Raw genomic sequence first — 20348 nt, 5'->3', positions numbered from 1 at the left:
TTGAGTTGTTTTTGTATATGATGTGAGATAAGGATCTAATTCATTCTTCTGCATGTGGATATGCAGTTTTCTCAGTACCATTTTTAGGTGCATTATAATTATACATAATAGTGGAATTTGTTGTCAAATATTCATTCAAGCACATAATATAATTTGATCAATTTTATCCTCCCATACCTCCCCTTATACTCCTCCTCCCCTGGTCTCTCCTATACTCTTCTAATCTCCCTTGTATTTTCATGAGATCCTTCCCACACACTTTTTTTTTTCCTTCTTTTTTTCCTTTTTTCTCTCCAACTTCCACATATGAGAGAAAACATGAGAACCCTGTCTTTCTGAGTATGGCTTATTTTGCTAATGCTTTCAAGTTCCATCCATTTTCCTGCAAAGAACATAATTTTACTCTTATTTATGATTGAATAAAACTCCATTGTGTATGTGTATGTGCATACGTATATATGTATATATAAATATGTCACATTTTCTTTATCCATTCATGTATTAGAGGATACTCAGGTTGGTTCCATAATTTGACTATTGTGAATTACACTATTATAAACATGGGCATGCATGTATCACTATATATAGTAGGTTGACTTTAAGTCTTTTGGATTAATACCAAGGAGAAGTATAACTGGGTCATATGGTGTTTTCATTTCTAGTCTTTTGAGGAACCTTCATACTGATTTCTATAGTGATCATATTAATTTATAATCTTACCAATAGTAGTGTTCCTTTTTCCTTCACATCCTCACTCCAGAATTTTTTATTATTTGTATTCTTTTTAAAAAAATTTTTTAAGATGTTGAGCAGCCTTTATTTTATTCATTTATTTATATGTGATACTGAGAATCGAACCTAGTGCCTCACACATGCTAGGCAAGTGCTCTACCAGTGAGCCGCAACCCCAGCCCATTTGTATTCTTGAAGACTGACATTCTAACTAGAGTGAGATAAAATCTCAGTGTAGTTTTGATTTGCATTTCCCTGATCGCTAAAGATGTTGAACATCTTTTCATATATTTTCTGGCCATTTGTGTTTTTTCTTTGAGAATTGTCTGATTAGTTCACTGGCCAGTTTATTGATTGGGTAGTTTTTTGTTGTTGTTGTTTTTGAGTTCTTTATGTATTCAGGATATTGATTCTCTGTCAGAATATTAGCAAAGATTTTTCTCCCATTCTGCCTTCTACCTTCATACTCATATTTCCTTTGCTGTGCAGCTTTTTAATTTGATGCCATTCCATTTATTAATTCTTGGTACTCTTTGCTAGCTTTAGAAATCCTGTTGAGGAAGTCATTGCCTGCACCTGTATGTTGTAGTGTTGACCCTGTTTTCTTCTAACAGTTGCAGAGTCTGGTCTGACTCCTAGGTCTTTGATCCATTTTGAGTTGAGTTGACTTTTATGCAGGATGACACTTAGTAATCTAGTTTCATTCTTCTACATATGGATATCCAGCTTCCCCAGCATCATTTGTTAAAAAGGCTGTCTTTAATATATTTTTAAAAAATTTTTTAGTTGTCAATGGACCTTTATTTAATTTATTTATATGTGGTGCTGAGAAATTGAACCCACCAGTGCCTCACACATGCTAGGCAAGTGCTCTACCACTGCACCACAACCCCAGCCCCTCCAGTGTATTTTTTGCACCTTTATCAAGGATCAGATAACTGTATCTGTGTCCCTTTATCTCTATGTTTTCTATTCCATTGGACTGTGTGTCTGTTTTTAACATCAGTACCATGCAGTTTTTGCTACTATACCTCTGTAGTATAATTTAAAACTGAGTAATGTGATGCCTCTTGCATTGCTTTTTTTCCCCTTATAATTGCTTTGAATATTCTGCTTCTTTTAGTCTTCCATATGAATTTTAGGACAGTGTTTTCTAGTTCTGTGAAGAATGTCATTGGTATTTTGGTAGTGTTGCATTGAATCTGTAGACTGCTTTTGGATATATGATGATCTTAACAATATTAATTCTACCTATCTATGAATATGGGAGATCTTTTTCTCTTATAGTACCTTCTTTAATTTTTTTTCTTCAGTGTTCAATAACTTTCATTAGGTATTAGTTTTTGAGACTATTGTGGATGGAGATGTTTTCTTTACTTCTTTTTAGAAAAGACATTATTGGAATATAGGAAAGTAGTTGATTTTTGTATCATGATTTTGTATCCTGCTACTTTGCTCAATTTACTTATTAGCAGTAGCTGTCTTCTGGTGGAGGTTTTTGGATCTCATGAGTATAGGATCATATTATCTGCAGACAGTGATCATTTGATTTGTTTCTTTCCTATTTGTGTCCCTTTTATTTCCCTTTCTTGCCTAATTGCTCTGGCTAAAATTTCAAGTACTATATTAAATAGAGGTGGTGAAAATGAACATCCTTATCTATTTCCTGATTTTATAGAAAATTCTTTCAGTTTTTCTCAGAAAGTATGATGTTGGCTTTGGGTTTGTCATATAAAACCTTTATGATGTTGAGGTAAGTTCTATCCCTAGTTTCTTCATTGTCTTCATCATGAATGGGTGTGAATTTTGTCTAAGGCTTTTCAGCATCTATTGAGATGATTATATGATTTTTGTTCTTAGTTCTATTTATGCCCAACAGCATTTATTGAAGAAACTGTCCTTTCCCATCATGTGTTCTTGGCATCCTTGTCAGAAATCACTGGGCCATGATGTACATGGAGTGTGTGTGTGTGCATGCGTACATGAGCACATATGTGCACACACAGGTACACAGTTCTCTACAATTTTATCAGATGGGCAGGTTTATGGATCCATCACCACTGCTAAGATACAGACTATTACCCTATAGATCCCTTGGGTTGCCCCCTTATAACCATGGTCTGTTTTCCTTCCATTTCTTTCCTCCCTGCCTCAAACCCTAATCCAAGGCAAAATTTCTGTAATATTATTTCAAGAGCAAGTCAACTGATACAGCATGCAACTTTTGGGATTAGCTTTTTTTTTTTTTTTTTTTTCCATTTAACACAATTCCCTTGAGATTTGTTCAAGTCATCTGACTTATCAATAATTAGTTCCTTCTTGTTTCTGGGTAGTATGCAATGGTATAGATATACCCAGGTTTATATAATCATTAAGGGCAGTTGTTTCCATTTATAAGCTATTGCAAATAAAACTATTATGAATATTGACATACAGAATTTTATGTTAATGCAAGTTTTTATTTCACTGAGGTAAATGTCCATGAATGCAGTTGTTAGGGTATGGTAATTGCATGACTAGTTTAATAAGAAACTGCCAGACTTTTTCAGAGGTGATATACCATTTTACATTTTTGCCAGCAACATATGATGATCCAGAGTTTCTGCATCCTTGCCAATTTTTGGTGGTGTTACTGTTTTTTATTTTAATTCTGATCAATATAGAGTGACATCATTGTGGTCTAAATTTTTATTCTTTTATTGATAATGATGTTGAATATCTTAAGTCCTAATTTGCTAGTGGTGTATTCTTTTCATTGAAATGTGTTTTTCTTTATTATTGAATTTTGAGAGTTCTTCATATATTCTAGATTCTAGTTCTTTTTTGGATATGGTTTGCAAATATTTTCTCCCAATCTTATCTGTAGCATCTTCCTAACAAGGTCTTCCACAAAGTAAAAGTTTTGTTTTGTGTTTTTATAACTTTGATGGAGTCCAACTTAGCAACTTTCATTTTTATGTGTCATGGTTTCAGTTCAGCTCTAAGAACTCTTTGCTTAGCCCTAGATTTCAAAGATTTTTTCCTGTTTTTTCTGAAAGTTTCATATTTTTACTTATGCATTCAAATCTATTATGCATTTTTAGTTCATTTTTATATATACTGTGAGGTTTAGGTTGAGATTTTAATATTTTTTTCCTGACCTATGGTCATCCAGTCCTTCAGTATCATTTGTTGAAAGACTATGCTTTCATTGAATTGCTTTTACACCTTTGTCAAAAGTATTTGGTCATAGCTGTATAAGTCTGTTGCTGAGTTTTCTGTTCTGGTCCACTGATTTATATACCTGTCTTGATAACCATAAGTTATACGGTAAGCCTTAAGATCAAATAAAGTTTGATCTTTCTCACTTCATTCCTTCTCACTTCATTCTTTTTTAGAATTGTTTTAATTATTCTAGGACCATGACTTTCCATAAAAGTTTTAGAATCAGCTGGCTTAATTATACAAAAAAACTTCTTGGAACTTTCATAGAACTTACATTAAACTTACAGATCAGTTTGGGGACAGTTAACAGCTTTACTGCATTGAGTTTTCAATCCATAAATACATCTCTCAATTTTCTTAAATGAGAATTTTCTTAATTTTCTTTATTACTTCCAGCAGTATTTTATAATTTTGGCATAAGAACTTATACTTGTTTTCTTACATTTATACCTAAGTATTTAGTTTTCTTTAAAGTGGTTATTAATTATATTATGTCTACAGTATAATTTAATGTGTCTACATATTCCACATTAATATATAGAAATATGATTGGCTTTCGAATTTGGACTTCAAAAAGTACAAGAAGTAACTTTTTGCTACTATTGCCTAATTTCTTCCTTCCCAGCTCGTGCATGCTCTCTCTCTCTCTAGTTGTTGATGGACCTTTATTTATTTATTTATATGCAGTGCTGAGAATTGAACCCAGTGTCTCATACACACTAGGCAAGAGCTCCACCACTGAGCTACAACCCCAGTCCTCCTCTTTCTAAAATTTATCTTAAGGTGGTCTGTAGAATTGTCTTAGAGGTGGTTTGTACATATTAATTACTAGCACTCCTGGCAGTATAGGTATTATTTTATTTAAAGTTTATATACTGAGGTTAAGAGCTTGATGCTAGTATATGTTAGAGCTGGGACTCAAACACAGGCTTGCACTGAACACTTTCCAATGTGATGTACCATATCAGTGTTTTAAAAAAATTTTTTTGAGGGTACCTACATGGTATGTTTTCTGAGCAGAATTGAATCCCTGAAATGACAACCTGGCTAGAATTACTAAGTGCTCTTTCACTTACTTACTTTTTTCCTGTCTCTATAGGCAGTGTACAGTTATCTACTGACATTTAGTAAAATGCCTTGAGAAAAATTGGGTTTTCTTCCCCTCACCCAATTCTTATAAAAATCCTTTATATATGAAATTTATAACATTTACCAGATTGATATTTATTTTATGCCCCCAACTAATATTTATGGAGCCAGGTATTATGCTAGGTCTGGATATACAGACATGAATAAGACATTATTCTTTAACTTGCTGATGGTCAAGTAAAGAAGACTGGTAAGTGAGCAGATCATTAGGGGTAGTAAGCACTGGGATACATTAAAGTAGGGGTGGTGAATGATAGAGATAAGTGCAGGTGTTACATAATTATGTGCCAGAGATACCTCATACCAGCTTGTAGAAGACAACTATTAAAAAGAGTCAGAGACTGGGAATTGATTTCCTCAGTCATAGCTTGAAATTGTAGTAGGAATATTTACACATGAAAATTTGCAAATGCTACAAATAGGACTTTCCTTTTTCTTTGTCTCCCCTGCCCACCTTTTTATTTTTCTTTTGTTTCTTTGTTAATTTCCCTTAAGAAATGTAGTTTACCAGTATACCACCGTTGCTATAGGAATAGAGCTACTAGATTTAATCCTTTATCTCACTGCATGACCCTTCTCTGCCAAGGTGATTATTGTCTCTGGATGAACTGCTGCTGGGGATTTAGGCAACATCCTTTCACAAACACGGTAGCTGCTCCTCTCTTTAAGATGTTGAGAGTCAAACTGGATCTTAATCCTCTGTGGGTTCTGTTTTTGTTCCAGAGATTATAAAGCAGCTAACATCAACATCAACTTATACATCGTCAATGAGCCTTGGCTATACTCACTGGCCTGGTGTTCCAGGATTAACTCAGTGACCACAGACAACATTCCACGCCTGAGTCAGCTTACTCATCCTCAGTTCTTCATGGTGAGCTGCTTGTCCAGATTGTTCTAAGCCTAGTACAATAGCAGTCTATAACCTCTACTTTGTGTTGCCCACTGTGCAGTCCTCTGGAGAGTTACTTATAAACAAAGACTTCTGTAAATACTGGAGATATGGCATTCTCCATTCTTTCACCTAGATCCTTCTATGATTTTATTTATTTAATCTTTACAATGTGCTTTGTAACTTAACCCTCTGAATTGGCCACTATTATTATTATCCCCATGAACTCCAAGATGTCTCTGTGCAGGATCTCATGATGTAAGATTCATAATTAGGTCTGACCGTAGAGTTTTGTTTTTGTGCTCCTGCCTTTCTAGAGGTATGGCAACAGTGGCAATGGGGTATGGGAAGAAAACCAAGTGTACTTGACTCAAAAATGAAAACTGTTTCTAAGCAAAATTCTTTTGAAGAAGTGAGCCAGTATTCAGTTGCCTGCCTTGGAGCCTTGACTAACCAGCTTACCATAACAGAAGGGGTGTGTGTGTGTGTGTGTGTGTGTGTGTGTGTGTTTGTGTGTGTTTGTGGTACAGGGGATTGAATCCAGGTCTTGTACATGCTATTCAAGCTCTCTTCCACTGAGCTACATCCCCAGTCCCCCATCTTTTATTATTTTATTTTGAGACAAGTCCTTGCTAAGTTGCCCAGGCTAGCCTCAAACTTGCAATCCTTTTGCCTCAGCTTCTTGAGTTGCTGGGATTACAGGAATGTGCCACCATACCCAGTAGCCTGTGTTTTTTATCTGTATAGGAGTAGGTTGACTGAGTGAGACACAATAGCATAAACATAAAATAGTCTTTTGTTTGTTTTTATTTTTAGTTGTAGATGGACACAATACCCTTATTTTATTTATTTTTATGTGGTGCTGAGGATTGAATCCAATGCCTCACACATGCTAGGCAAGTGCTCTACCACTGAGCTACAACCCCAGGCTTGTTTTTATTTTTAATTGACTGACACAGAATCTCACTCAGTTTCCCAGGCTGGTCTCAAACTTCAGTCCTTCTGCCTCAGCCTTCTAAGTAGATAGGATTTCAGGTATTTCCCACCATGCCTGGTAGTGTGTTTTGTTGTTGTTATTGTTTGTTTGTTTTTTGAGATAGAGTCTCACTGTGTTGCCCAGGCTGGCCTTGAATTCCTGGCTCAAGCAATCCTCTTGTCTTGGCCTCCCAAGTAGCTGGGACTGTAGCATCACACCACCAAGCCCAGGTAGAAAACAGTTTGATTTTGCTTCTTTGACAGTTTAAATTTTAGGCAGAGAAACCTAAAAGGAGGCAAAGGAGATTTTGCCTTCTCCAAACCTCCACCCTCACTTGGATACAGTCTCATAGGGTCAGTACTGCACTGAAGCCCACTAGTGGAAATATGGAATCACTGACCCCTGTGTTCTCTAATAACTTGAGCAACTTTCTGAAGTTCTTTAACAGTGGTTTGTTTTATGTTTTGCAGACACCAAAAAACTATCTGTTTACATGGCTTTTCACAGATATTGTTTCTGCAATTATCATTATTTCTATATTTTATTTTTATTGGTAAGTACATATTTGTAATTTTAAATGAATTTTCTTCAACTTAAAAAAATGGGTTTTTATAGAAATTGAAAAAGTTATACTCTTCCTATAATCATACATGGCAAGATGGGCCTTATAATCTGAACTTCTTATTTTTCTGCTGCTGCCTCCCCTTCCTCTTCCCAACACAAGACAGTATCAGGGCAAGGACACTCACTAACACTTAATCAAGTCTGTTGCCATAGATTCAATGTGGAGCAGCTGGAGAGGACAGGGGTTGAAGGTTATCCAGGATGAGTGCCTCCACCTTCCTACCTGCCAGAAATGACAGAGCAGTGTACTGTTCAAAGAGCAGGGTCACAGACCAGGAAGGCTAGGTTTTGGAACTGGATTGCTCTTTAGTTGCTGGGTGATTTTGGGAAAATCACTGTCCCTTTCTGGGTCATAATCTTTTTATCTAAGAAAATAACATTTAATACTTGCAGGACAAATGTGATGGGATTGCAAATTTTAAGGTTAGAAAAGAAAAGAAACATCCTGGAAGAAGATTGTTAGTTAGAGGATACCATAGTTCTTTAGACCCCAGCATTACTTAATTTGTGACTTAACCATTAAAGCGAGGGAAGCATAAGCCTGCTCATATGAGAATCTGACCAAATATTTCTTTTCTGACCACTGCCTTGAATTTTTGCCTTTTTTCAAAGAGACCTGTGAGTTTATGGCTGGTTTGCTTCCTTCCAGGTGGAGAGAATTTAAAAAAGAAAACCTGCGGGAAAGCGTCAGCACTAGCACAGGTAAAGTCAGAGGCCTCACCCAAACTCCTTTCTCTTCGTCACTTACTTTGCTTCAGAGAGACTGGATCTGCTTTTCATGTTTCTGACAAGAGCTGAGGGTGTCTGGGAAATTAGGAGGTCCTGGAAGAAGTCTGGGAGTATAGTCAGTTCCCCCTTTATCCATGGGTTTCTACCCAACTCCAGTGGAAAATATTTGGGGAAAAAATTTCAGTTGTGTCTATACTGATCATGTAGACCTTTTTCTTGTCATTAGTCCTGTGTCACTTAATAATGGGGATACATTCTGAGAAATGCTTTGTTAGGTGATTTTATTGTTGTATGAAGATGATAGAGGTACTTCCACAAACCTACGTGGAGTCTGTATTTATGTATATATCATGTATATGTACACCATGTAGTGTAGGGGCATGTGTATGTCTATGGTATAGCTTAGTGTTCCTAGGGCCATTATGAACACAGCAACATAGTATTAAATCAGGCACAGGAGAAAATGATGCAATTGAGAGATTTGGTAAACATGAAATGTATGAGGCTGCTAGCAAAATAAGACACACTGTTTTACAGTAAACTTTTTTTATAAGCAGAAGGAATGTACTCTAAATAATAATAAATAATGTACAATCGGCATCAAGTATTATGTACTGGGTATAACTGTAAAACTAGCAACACAGGTTTATTTACAACAGTATCAACACAGATGTGTAATGTATTGTACTCTGATGTCATGATGGCTGGAATTTCACTAGAAGACAGGAGTTTTTCAGCTCCATTATGACCTTATGGGACCATTATCATATGTGCAGTCCATGATTAACCTTAACATTGTTATGTAACACATGACTGCCTTTCCTAAACAATACAATGTAACAACAATTTACATAGCACTTACATCATATTAGGTATTAAAAGTAATCTAGAGATACATAGGAGGATATGTATGTGTTATATATCTATTTTATATAAAGACTTGAGCATCTTCAGAGTTTGTTGTCTTCAGGAGTTAGTTATCTAACAGTAGATGGCTACATAGACTGCTAGAGATTCTGGAGGATCCTTTATATCAAGCTTCAGAGTTTGGGCTTTATCCCCTAAGTAATGAGATCCCTTGGCAGACTTCAAGCATAAGTGTTTGTTTTCTTCTTCATATATTCTTGCATCACACAATTATTGAGTACCAACTTTATGCCAGGTGCTCCAAGAGAAGTTGAAGATAAATGTAAACTGTGGAGGGCGGCCTGAGAGAGAGGCAGGTTGGCCCACAATGAGCAATGAGGAAGCAAGCAACTTATCAGTTGACACATTAAAGTCAGGCACCTAGGTCCAGGCTGCAGAGTACCCACTATGCCCAGTAGGGATGAAGATGCTTAATGGAGTTTAAGTTGTGGGTAATGTTTGTTGATAAATGGAGAAAGAAAACTGTAGAGGTCCTGAAATAGGCTAGAATCTAGTCTCTGCATATAGGCGATCGGGAGGTGACAAATGAGTTTCCAACATGGGAGTGGTAAGGTCATTTCTGTGTAAAGGGCTGGAAAATTTTTTATTCAGTAGAATAACTCCGTGACTGAGGAAGTGAGATAGGCCCAGCAAAAGGAAGGGAAGTTCGAACTCATTTCTCAGAGGGTTGTGAGGATAATCACACAGTGAAGTACTAGTTTTGGAAGCTAGTGCAATGTCAGAGGGAAAACCAATTAAGCAAAAGACTGTAGTAGGTTTATTGTTTCCTTCCATTGTCCCTAGAGCTTTAAGTAATGGTGCAGTCACAAAATCATGAGTTAATTTCATTTCTTGGGGACAATAGTGAAAATACTAAGATTCCATGTAGCTAGTAGAGGATTGAACTGATGATGTATCACTTAGGGTTGTAGGAATGGATCCACAAGGCCATGAAAAAATTAGTTTAGAAACTTAAATAAATTAAATGGAGGTCAATAGTCTTTTTGTTATGTGCTTTATAAAACTCAAAGTTTGGCAGGGCGTGGTGGCACATAACTGTAATCCTAGTAGCTCAGGAGGCTGAGGCCGGAAGCAAGTTCAAAGCCAGCCTCAGCAAAAGTGAGGCACTAAACAACTCAGTGAGACCCTGTCTCTAAATAAAATACAAAATAGGTCTGAGTGCCCCCGAGTTCAATCCCTGATTACCCTCCCCTCCAAAACGAACAAACAGATAGACAAACAAACAAACAAAAAAAAAAAAACTCAAAGTGTAAGACAAGGTCATCTAAATTTCTAAGTAGCAGGGAGATCTCAGTTACCTGTTCCATGGATTTTAAGACCATTCTGCTGGCTATGTTGAGAAGTCTGAGGACTGTATCCCAGCTATTTTATCATTATAAATAGTTGTAATAGTAAACTAGGGCTGCCATTAAAAAGGAAAAAAAAAAAAAAGAAAGAAAATCCCAACAGTGGTATACACCTATAATCTCAGGGTCAGGAGGATCGCGATTAAGGCCAGCCTCAGCAACTTAGCTAGACCCTGACTCAAAATAAAAAAATCAAAGGACTGGCAATGCAACTCAGTGGCAGAGCACCTCTGGGTTCAATCCCAGTACCAACAAAACAAAATAAAACAACACGGACTAGGTGGTGTGAACAACAGAAATTTGTGTTCTCACAGTTTTGGAGGCTAGAAGTCCAAGATCCAAGGAGCTAGCAAATTTTGTTTCTGTGAGAGCTTTCTTCTAGCTTACAGATAGCAACCTTCCCAGGCATCCTTTTAGGCCTTGCCTGTGTGCAGTGTTTGGAAAAAGAGAGATCTTTTCCTCCTCTTAAAGACATCAATGCTACTAGATTAGGGACACATTCTTATGACCTCATTTAACTTTAATTATCTCCTTAATAAACCTATTTCCAAATATGATCACATTAAGTGTTAGGGTTTCAACATACATTTGGTGAAGGCAAAAGAATATTTCAGTCTATAACAGTAATCCATCCAATAAATGATTTAAGCATAGAAATGCTGCAGAAAGCAGGTTTTGAAGGAAAATTTCAAAAACTATAAATTTGGATGAAGGAGGTAGCTATAAATGCCTTAGAAGTACTAAGTTAACTTGACCCTACTCCCCACCATGTTGAAATGGTGATAAGAATGTAAGAAGAAAATGAATTAGAATGTTCCCTTTTTTAAAAGTCGCCCGATTTAAAGCAGAAATAAAATGTATTAAAAAACTATATGGGTATCTCCAAGAAACACACAGAAGGTGCTGGATCAAGTTTAAAATCAGAGAAAGAATAAGGAAGATTGGAAGAAGCCAGGACCTCAGCAAACACCAGAGCCTAGATCCATTCAGGTTGAGGATGATGGAGCCTCAAACAAAAACACAGAGTGTCACATCTTAAACCAGTCATTTCCAAGATGGGCAGTAACATACTTGCTGATGCCACAGCTGGCAGCATAATGAATTACTGTCTCTCTCCGATTCATATCATTTATTAGGAAGTCTTGCATTTTCTAATCTTTGTTCCTCTTTGATGTCTTTTTTCCCCTCTGGTTGCTTTTTAAGATTGTTCCTTCTGTTACTGATTTTTGGTAATTTGATTATGATTTACTTTTGGGGTGTGTGTGCTGCATACACACATTTTATCTTGCTCAGGGGTTGCTGAAGTGCTTACGTCTGTCAGAGTAATTTTCATCAGGTTGGACAAATTTTCAGTCTTTTAATTTCTTCCAAAAATGTCTGCCCTTTTCCTTCCTCTCTTGTTCTTGAGATGGATGTTAGAGAGTCTGATATTATTCCATAAGCAATATGGGATAATACTTAAATTCTGTTATTTTTAGCTTATAATTTCTTTGCTTCATTATGGGTAAATTCTATTGTGTATATTAGGGTTTTATTGCTGTATAAACCCTCAAACCTTAAAAAAACATAAATTTATTGTCTCACAGTTGTAGGTTATAAAAGTTCTCTGCTTAGAGTCTTACCAGGCTGAACCAGAGTAACAGTTAGGGCTGCAATCTCACCTGAGGTTTAGGGTCCCCTTCCAAGCATACTAATCATTACCACAATTTCGTTTCTTACAGTTAGTATTGACATCATCCCTTGTTTTCTTAATGGTTTTTTGTAGAGTTTGCTCTGATCTTCTAGAGGCCACCCTCAGGTCCTGGACACATGGCCCTTGGCAGCTTACTTCTTTCAGAGTCAACAAGAGAACATCTTCCAGTCTGCTCTGATGGAATTTTATAATGTAATGTAATCATGGGAGCAATTATCTCATCATTTTGTCATATGACAAGCTTATCATATCCCATCATAGTCATATATCTTACCCCACTCAAAGGAAGGGGTGTATGCTGGAAGTTATAACTTGGAATGCTAACAAAGCATTCTGTCTCCCACACTGTATATCATACTTCACTGATATTTTCTTCTGTAATCTTACCTGATTTAATTCAAACAGGAAATTTTTCATTTCAAATATTGTATTTTTCATCTCTAGAACTTCTACTTTGTCCTTTTTATATTTCTCCTTTCTCTCCCTCATTATGTTCATGTTTTCTTAAATATCTAAACATAGTTAAAATAATTGTTTTAATATTCTTGTTCACTGGTCTCATCATCTCTATTATTTCTGGCTCTACTTATATTAACTGATATTCTGGATATGGATCATATATTCCTGCTTCTTAGCATGTCTAGAATCTAATATTATTTACTATATTATAAATTTTAAAACATCTACTCACTTATTTAAAAATAGTTTTTAAAAAACCTATTCTGTATAACATATCATTTTCAGAAAAATAACCATAAAACAAAAATATGATGGAAGTGTGGAATTATTTTAAAATTTTCCAAATCTCTTTAATGTCTGGATTAATAAAGGATAAGAATTCTCATTCTGCTTCTAAATTCAGTCTCTTGCAATATGACTTGTCATATGACCTTTGGAAAACTCTGAGACAATGAGAAAGAAAACAGAAAATAATATATTAGTCTTATTCTGAAGGTAATTCTGGTTTTAGAGACCCCCCCCCCAAAAAAAGGGTCTCAGAGACCTCTAGAGGTTCCTAAATAATGGTTTGAGATCTACTGATCTAAATTTGCATATTTGTTGGCAAAAAGTGTATAATGTCTCCTCTCTGAGGACTTCATTATTATAGATAATTGAAGCATCTATAGTCATATCCCTTACTAATTTTGTGTCTTCATTTTCAAACTACTATCAGTCTCCAGAAATTTTAAATTTTATTATCCTTTGATGAAAGATATGAATATAAATAATCCAAGAAGCTAAAGGATCTCCAAGTAGGATGAACTCAAACTCAGCACCAACACACATTAGAATAAAACTATCAAAAGGCAAAGAGATGCAGGAAGGGACCAAAAAACAAAACAAAGCAAGACTATAAGATATGTGGGAAAAAGTAGCACAATGACAGAAGGCCCTCCTTCATCGTTATTAATTTAAATGTAAACTGCCGTAAGATGAGATTAGCAGAATGAATTTGACAAAACATGAACCAAGAAACTCAGTTTCAGATTCAAAGACACAAATGAATTGAAAATGGAAAAATGAATGAAGATATTCCACACAAATAGTAAGCAAAGAGGCAAGCGGAGTAGTTATACTAATATCAGACTAAATAGACTTCAATCAAATAAGTCTTCACACAAAACTACACTGAGATTTCATCTCACTGTGGCAGTCATCAAGAATACAAAAAATGATAAATACTGGTAGGATGTGGGGAAATAGGAACACTTTACACTGTTGGTGGGATTATAAATTAGTACAACCACTGTGCAAATCAGTGTGGAGATTCCTCGAAAGACTAGGATGGAACCATCGTATGACCCAGCCATACCACTCTTTGGTATTTATCCTAAGGAATTAAAGTCGGCACACTGTGGCAATAGATGCATGCCCATGTTTATAGTAGCACAATTCACAGTAACCAATTATGGAACTGGAACTAGACTGGGTGCCCAACAACAGACAAATAGATAAAGAAAATGTGGTGTATATACACAATGGGGTTTTGTTCGGCCATAAAGAAGAATGAAATCATGTCATCTGCAGGAAAATGGATGGAACTTAAGATTGTTATGTGAGGCAAAAACAAGCCAAGGGCTGGAGAGAGAGCTCAGTCGGCAGAGTGCTTGCCTTGCAAGCCAAAGCCCTGATTTGATCCCCAGCACCGCAAAAAAAAAAAAAAAAGCCAAACTCAGAAAGGCAAGGGTCATTTGTTTTCTCTCATTATGTGGAGATCAGAGAGAAACAGGGGGGAGTGGGTGGGGGTCTCATGAAAATAGAAGAGAGATCAGTAGAATAAAGGAAGGGGACCAGGAAGTGGAAGGAGGAAAGTGGAACTGAGGTGCTAGGGTAAAAAAATTAACCAAACTTGTTTTAATTGTGTGCACAATATATAATAATGAATTCCACTAATTCACCAATAAAAAGTTTTTTAAAGTCCTCAAAAAGGGTGCTGTATGATTAGTTATTGGAAACAAAGAAGACCTAAATAATTGGAGCAATATATCATGTTCATAAATTAGAAAAGCTGATGTCATAAAGATATAAGCTATCATGGAATTGACCTACAAATTCAGTTCAAGTCCAATAAAAAAATCCCCCTCCTCCTATGTAGCTACCAAAAAAAAAAAAAGCAGCAGCAGCAGCTCAGTGTGCTTGTTTCTTCCAGAATCAGACATACTGAGGGCTAAAATAACTTATGACTTCTAGGCTTACTTCTTCAGGTTCTCATTTTCTTGACTTTGGCCCCATAGTTCCTTCTCACCATGGTCTAAACTCTTCTGTTAGTTTTAAGAAGTTTTCTTGTTTTTTATATCATCTAGTTTTTAATTTCTCTTTAATAAGAGGATTAGTCTCAATTTCTTAATTACATTACTTAAAGTCTCTACCATCTGTTTTTTTCTATCAAACAAAAATTATTTGTTTAGCATTTATTGTGTGACAGACACTTCTGATTACTTTGTATGTAGTGGCAAACAAGAGTCTATGCCCTTAAAAAGCCCCCATTCTAAATGAGGATGTGTTCCTTTTTCTATTTAAACTGATTTATAACCAGTGACTGTGAAATGCATGAACTTTAAGCAAATGTTAGTCCTTGCCTTCTGAGGGCCTCCATGGTGAAGGAGAGCCTCACTAGACTCTTCAGCACCAGCTCCAGCCCCAGGATGAATTCTAGGATCATAATAAAGTTTATACAAAGTCTGAGAGATTGGGGAGAGCTTGGAAGAAAGAAGTTGAGAGGGTAAGCAAGGAGCTAACATTTGAGAGATGATTTGGATTTCATGCATGACTGGCAGAGATTGGATAAGTGACATCTGAGGAATCTGTATTTGTGTCTTTTCTATCCCACAGATAGTCAGAGCACAAGTAATGAGGGTGGAGAAGTTTCACACTTACCTATAAAGTCTCCTGCCAGAGTCATGCAAACTCCTTGGGTTCCCATGGCCCTCCAACCAGCTTTAACCAAGAACATAAAGAAACAACCAGGCACTTTCCATTTTGTAAAAGCTCACAACAACATGATCACACCACTGACACCTGCGAAAAGTGATGTTAAATCACTGGTGCCCATGGAGATCTCTGGATATACCCGAGCATCCACCTGGAGAGATGCCAGTGAGGCCACCTTCCAAACTACAGTTACCTCCTTGAAGACAGAGGAGCCAACAATGCCCTTCATAGAGGACCTTTCTGAAATACAATCTCCAGAGAGCACCACATCAGAATACTCCCAAGAATCCTCTGTGACACTACGTTCTACCATGCCCCCCTTTAAAATTCAGTCAAAGAAATATTAGCCATACCTGTCCCCTTCTTCCTCTTCCTCTGTGTGCCTCAGGCTGGTGATGATGAGTGGTCAAGAAGTCATACAGAAGGGTCATCCAGGCTTTCTACATAACCATTCTGGACCAGCCTTTCTATAAAGAATGCATCTCGAGGGGATAGGCAAGGGAGAAACTGTGACATGTGGTCTTGGAATTGGAGCTAGTTGCTTTCTAGGTATTGCAGGTTGTCTCATTTTAACATTTCCGTAGTACTCTTCTAAAGGAGTGAATGTCAGCATGTAATAAAGGCATCCTCTCAGGAAGAAGTGAAACGGTGTATTCTTTGGCCCCCTCTGTGATCACCTAGGCTGACGAAGACTAGGGAATGGGCGCAGTGGTGATGCCATCCTAAGTCAGGGAATGACAGTGGTCTGGGCATGAGTCAGGGGCAAGAAACTTAACCCACACATGCATTTTATGATCCAGTGTGATATTGGATGCTTCCAATACCATGCGGCTCACTGATTCCCCAGGGGCATAGTCCCGTGCCCACCCAATAGCCATTGGCCTTGAAAGAAATCCAGAACCACAACACGTGCCTGGATCCCTGTCATCTGGAGGAGCCCCAGAAAGGCAGACCTAGGATCTACCAAGTGAAAGAGGAAGTGCAATGAGATAAAAATGGAATATTTAAAATACATCATTAATCAAACCCAGGCATAAGCTCTAGAGCCTGTCTTCTCGCTTGACATTAAGAATAGGATATTGCCATTTCCCTCAAATAAGATTCAGTATGTTGCAGGAGTCAAAATAAATATAAATAAATTCATATATTTAATTCTAAAAGGCAGAACATGATTAATTGCCAAATAAATTCATTTAGGCAGTATATTTCTTGGGATCCAGAAAATAAAAGAGACATTATTTTGGAATTAATCTAAGGAGAATTAGAACTAGATTTTAAAGATGGAGTAGGATTTGGAAAAGATGAACAGTATAAACAAACAGTAGACAACATAAAACAAAACTTTAACACCAATCTTAAACACTCTTTTTACTTGTCCTTTTTTAAAAATGTAATTAAAATATACATAACAAAGTTTATTACTGTAACCATTTTTAAATACAGCTCAGGGGTATCAAGTACATCCACATTGTGCACTTATCACTAGAGCCCACAGCCCAACTTTTCAAATTGTAAAACAAACTGAATTGAAAAAAGACGGAAACCACAAAATGACTAGAAGAAAACCAGGGCGGGGAGTTTGTTGACATTGGTCTGGGTATGACTTCAAGAACATTGACAACAAAAAGCAAACAGAAAAGCAGGACTACCTCAAGCTAAAAAGGCTTTTGCAACAAAGAAGGAACCAGTCAACAGAATGAAAAGATAACCTATGGGTTGGGAGAAAACATTTGCAAACCATACCTCTGACAAGAGGTTAATATTCAAAATATATAAGGAACTCAAACAACTCAATAGCAAACAACCTGATTAAAAAATGGTTGCCTAAATAGATATTTCTCCAAAGAAGACATATAGATGATCAACAGGTATATGAAAAATTGCTCAATATCACTAATGATTAGGGAAATACAAAACCACAGTGAAATATTACCTTGCATTTGCTAGAATGGCTATAATCAAACAGAAAAAGAGAACCCTGTACATTGTTTTAAAAATAAAAATTAGCACAATCATCATAGAAAACAATATAGAGGTTCCTTAGCCACTTAAAAATAGAACTACCATATGATCCAGTACTGGGTATATTTGGAAAGGCAGTTAATTCAGTCTGTCAGATACTTCTACTTCTATATGTATTGCAGCATTATTCACTATAGCCAAGATAAGGAAATAACCTAAATGTCCGTCAATGGGTGAATGGATAAAGTATGGTATATTTATCCAGTGGAATATTATTAACCCTTAAAGAAGATAAATCCTGCCATTTGTGACAACATGGGTAAACATGGAGGAATATTATACTAAGTGAAGTAAGCTCAACAGAGAAAGACACTGCATGAACTCACTTATATGTGTAATCTAAAATAGACTCAGAAGCAGAGAGAAGAATGGTGATTGCCATGGCTGGGGAGGATAAAAGGGGAGATACTGGGTAACAAAGTTTCAGTTATGAAGATGAACAAGTTTTGAAAGATCCTGTGTACAGCAGTGGGCTATAGCTATATTGTTTACTTGAAATTTGCTGAAAGGGTAGACCTTAAAGGTTCTCACCATTAAAAAAAAAAAAGTAACTGTGGCATGTTGGATATGCTAATTCACTTGATTGTGGTGACTGTTTCACATGTGTAGGTATACAAAAAAAAAAAAAATCAAGTTAGATACCTCTTAATTTTTGAAGATTAAACACCTTAAAATAAATTTTGTCATTCCCTTTCCCCCAAGCCCCTAGCAACCACCATTCTACTTTCTGCTCTATGACTGACTACTCTGCTTCAAGTGAGTAAAATTGCATAGTATTTGTCGTTTTCTGACTTGCTTACTTCAGTGGCATAATGTCCTCAAGTTTCATCCATGTTGTAACGTGGTGTTAGAATTTCCTTCCTCTTTAAGGCTGAATAATATTCCATTGCATGTTTATACCACGTTTAGTTTATCCATTTACCCACAGATGGCTACTTGGGTTGCTTCTGCCTTTTGACTACTATTATTAATGCTGCTATAAAATTGGATGTACAAATATCTCTTCATAGCCCACTCTCATCATTATTTCTTCTACTTATTTTGGGTTCAATTGCTCTTCTTTTTCTAACTCCTTAAGATAGTAGCTGAAGTCATTGATTTGAGACTTTCTTTTCAAAATGTAGTCATTTACTGATACAACTTTCCTCCTAAATACTGCTTATGTATTGCCTCCTAAATACATCAGATCGTGATGTGTTTATAGTTTGTATGGATCCCTCCAAAATACATATGTTGGAACCTAATACGCAAGGTGATCATATTAAGAGGTGGGGCTTTGGGGGAAGCGATTGTCATGAACACTCTACCTTCACGAATGGGATCAATGCTCTTACAAGTTGAAGGATTGACTCAAGATGGCAGATTAGAGGAAGGCTGCATTCCTAGTTGCTCTGTGACTTGGGATTCAAGCGGCAGGAGTTCTGCTCAGCAAGGTGGGTAAAAGAGGGATCTCACTAAAACTCAGTATTCAACAGAGTGTCTTAGAGACTCAGAAATTTGGGTACATTAAAAGAAGAAATGAGATTGGGGCAAAGGACAGGTAGCTGATTATCAAAGAAAAAGGAAACGGGAGTTGGATTCCTCATGTGCCAGCTGGGAAGGCCTCCAGGGGAGGGAGGCTTGCACTGTCCAACACAAGCAGTGAGGCCCTGGCCGCTCTCTTCCCCCTCTGGGTCATGGAGGCAGGATAGGAAGAGGAGGTGGAGGAAAGGAAAGGAAACCCGACAACTCTAAAAATGCAAGACACCCCCACTCCCATGGGTGCCAGCTCGGGATCCCCTCCTCTCCAGAGGCGTCTCTCTCTGTTCTAGCCCTCAAATAAGATGTACTTTCTACTCTTGCCTCGGCTTTTCTCAGGTGTTTAATCGTCAACACTGGGGGAGCAAGGACCCGATCCTGATTTTCAAGACCAGTATCAGAAAGACTAGATTGAAGCCACGCTGGTTTGGACATGGCGGCAGCACAGTAGTGGAGCTGGTTCAGCATAGAGGGAGGGAGAACACAGGGAAACACAACAGACAAACTTAATACTGAGAAATCTGCGACCAGAAAAGCAGCCTGAGCTTAGCTGATCCACAGGCTGCACTGTGCACTAGTGTTTGAAAAATGGTGTGTTTATGAAGTGCCCCTGGAGAGCTGAGGCAGGAGCCAGCCCGAGGCAGCCATGCTGCAGGTACTGTTGCAAAGCTGGGAGACTACAGCAAACAACCACACTGTGCACCCAGGACAGACCTAGCAGAATGGGAGTGAAACAGGCACAGAGAAAATTTTACTCAGAGGGATTCAAGACAGAAAAGCAAAGGGGAACCCAACTCACTTCTCCTTTGATTCTGGCAGCTTACATGAGCAGCGACTGGCATCTGAACAGGCGGGTGTGAATACACTCAGGAACCGAACCTGGGAAGGCAGTGTTCATAGGCAGCAGAGTGGCGAAGAAATCTCTCCCTTGCTCCACAAGTAGAATTCTTGGGAGGCTCCTGAGATCCAGACTCCCAGCAGATGGACAGTAGCTAATCTCTCCATAGCAGACACACCCAACAAAGCCTCTGAGGCCCAATTAGACCTAAGCCCCGCCCACAGAACGCCCCTCATAGAACTCAGCAGCAGCCCCATCCCAGGAGTGCA

General features: G+C 37.3%; 1 protein-coding gene across 1 annotated transcript in view; it reads left to right on the top strand.

Annotated features, from left to right (window-relative positions):
- Positions 1-16872, top strand: part of GDPD4 (glycerophosphodiester phosphodiesterase domain containing 4) — a gene marked incomplete at its 5' end in the record, with an annotated part of 109053 nt that extends 92181 nt beyond the window's left edge. The window contains 4 exons of the mRNA XM_079103567.1: positions 5809-5956; positions 7421-7498; positions 8114-8276; positions 15603-16872. Of these exons, the coding sequence (XP_078959693.1) occupies positions 5809-5956; positions 7421-7498; positions 8114-8276; positions 15603-16048 (835 nt within the window). The 3' untranslated portion in view covers positions 16049-16872. The remainder of the gene's footprint in view (positions 1-5808; positions 5957-7420; positions 7499-8113; positions 8277-15602) is intronic.
- Positions 16873-20348: the final 3476 nt, after the last annotated feature.

Source organism: Sciurus vulgaris (assembly GCF_902686455.1).
Source record: "Sciurus vulgaris genome assembly, chromosome: 11".
NCBI lineage: Eukaryota > Metazoa > Chordata > Mammalia > Rodentia > Sciuridae > Sciurus > Sciurus vulgaris.
This window is presented reverse-complemented; position numbering and strand designations above follow the sequence as displayed.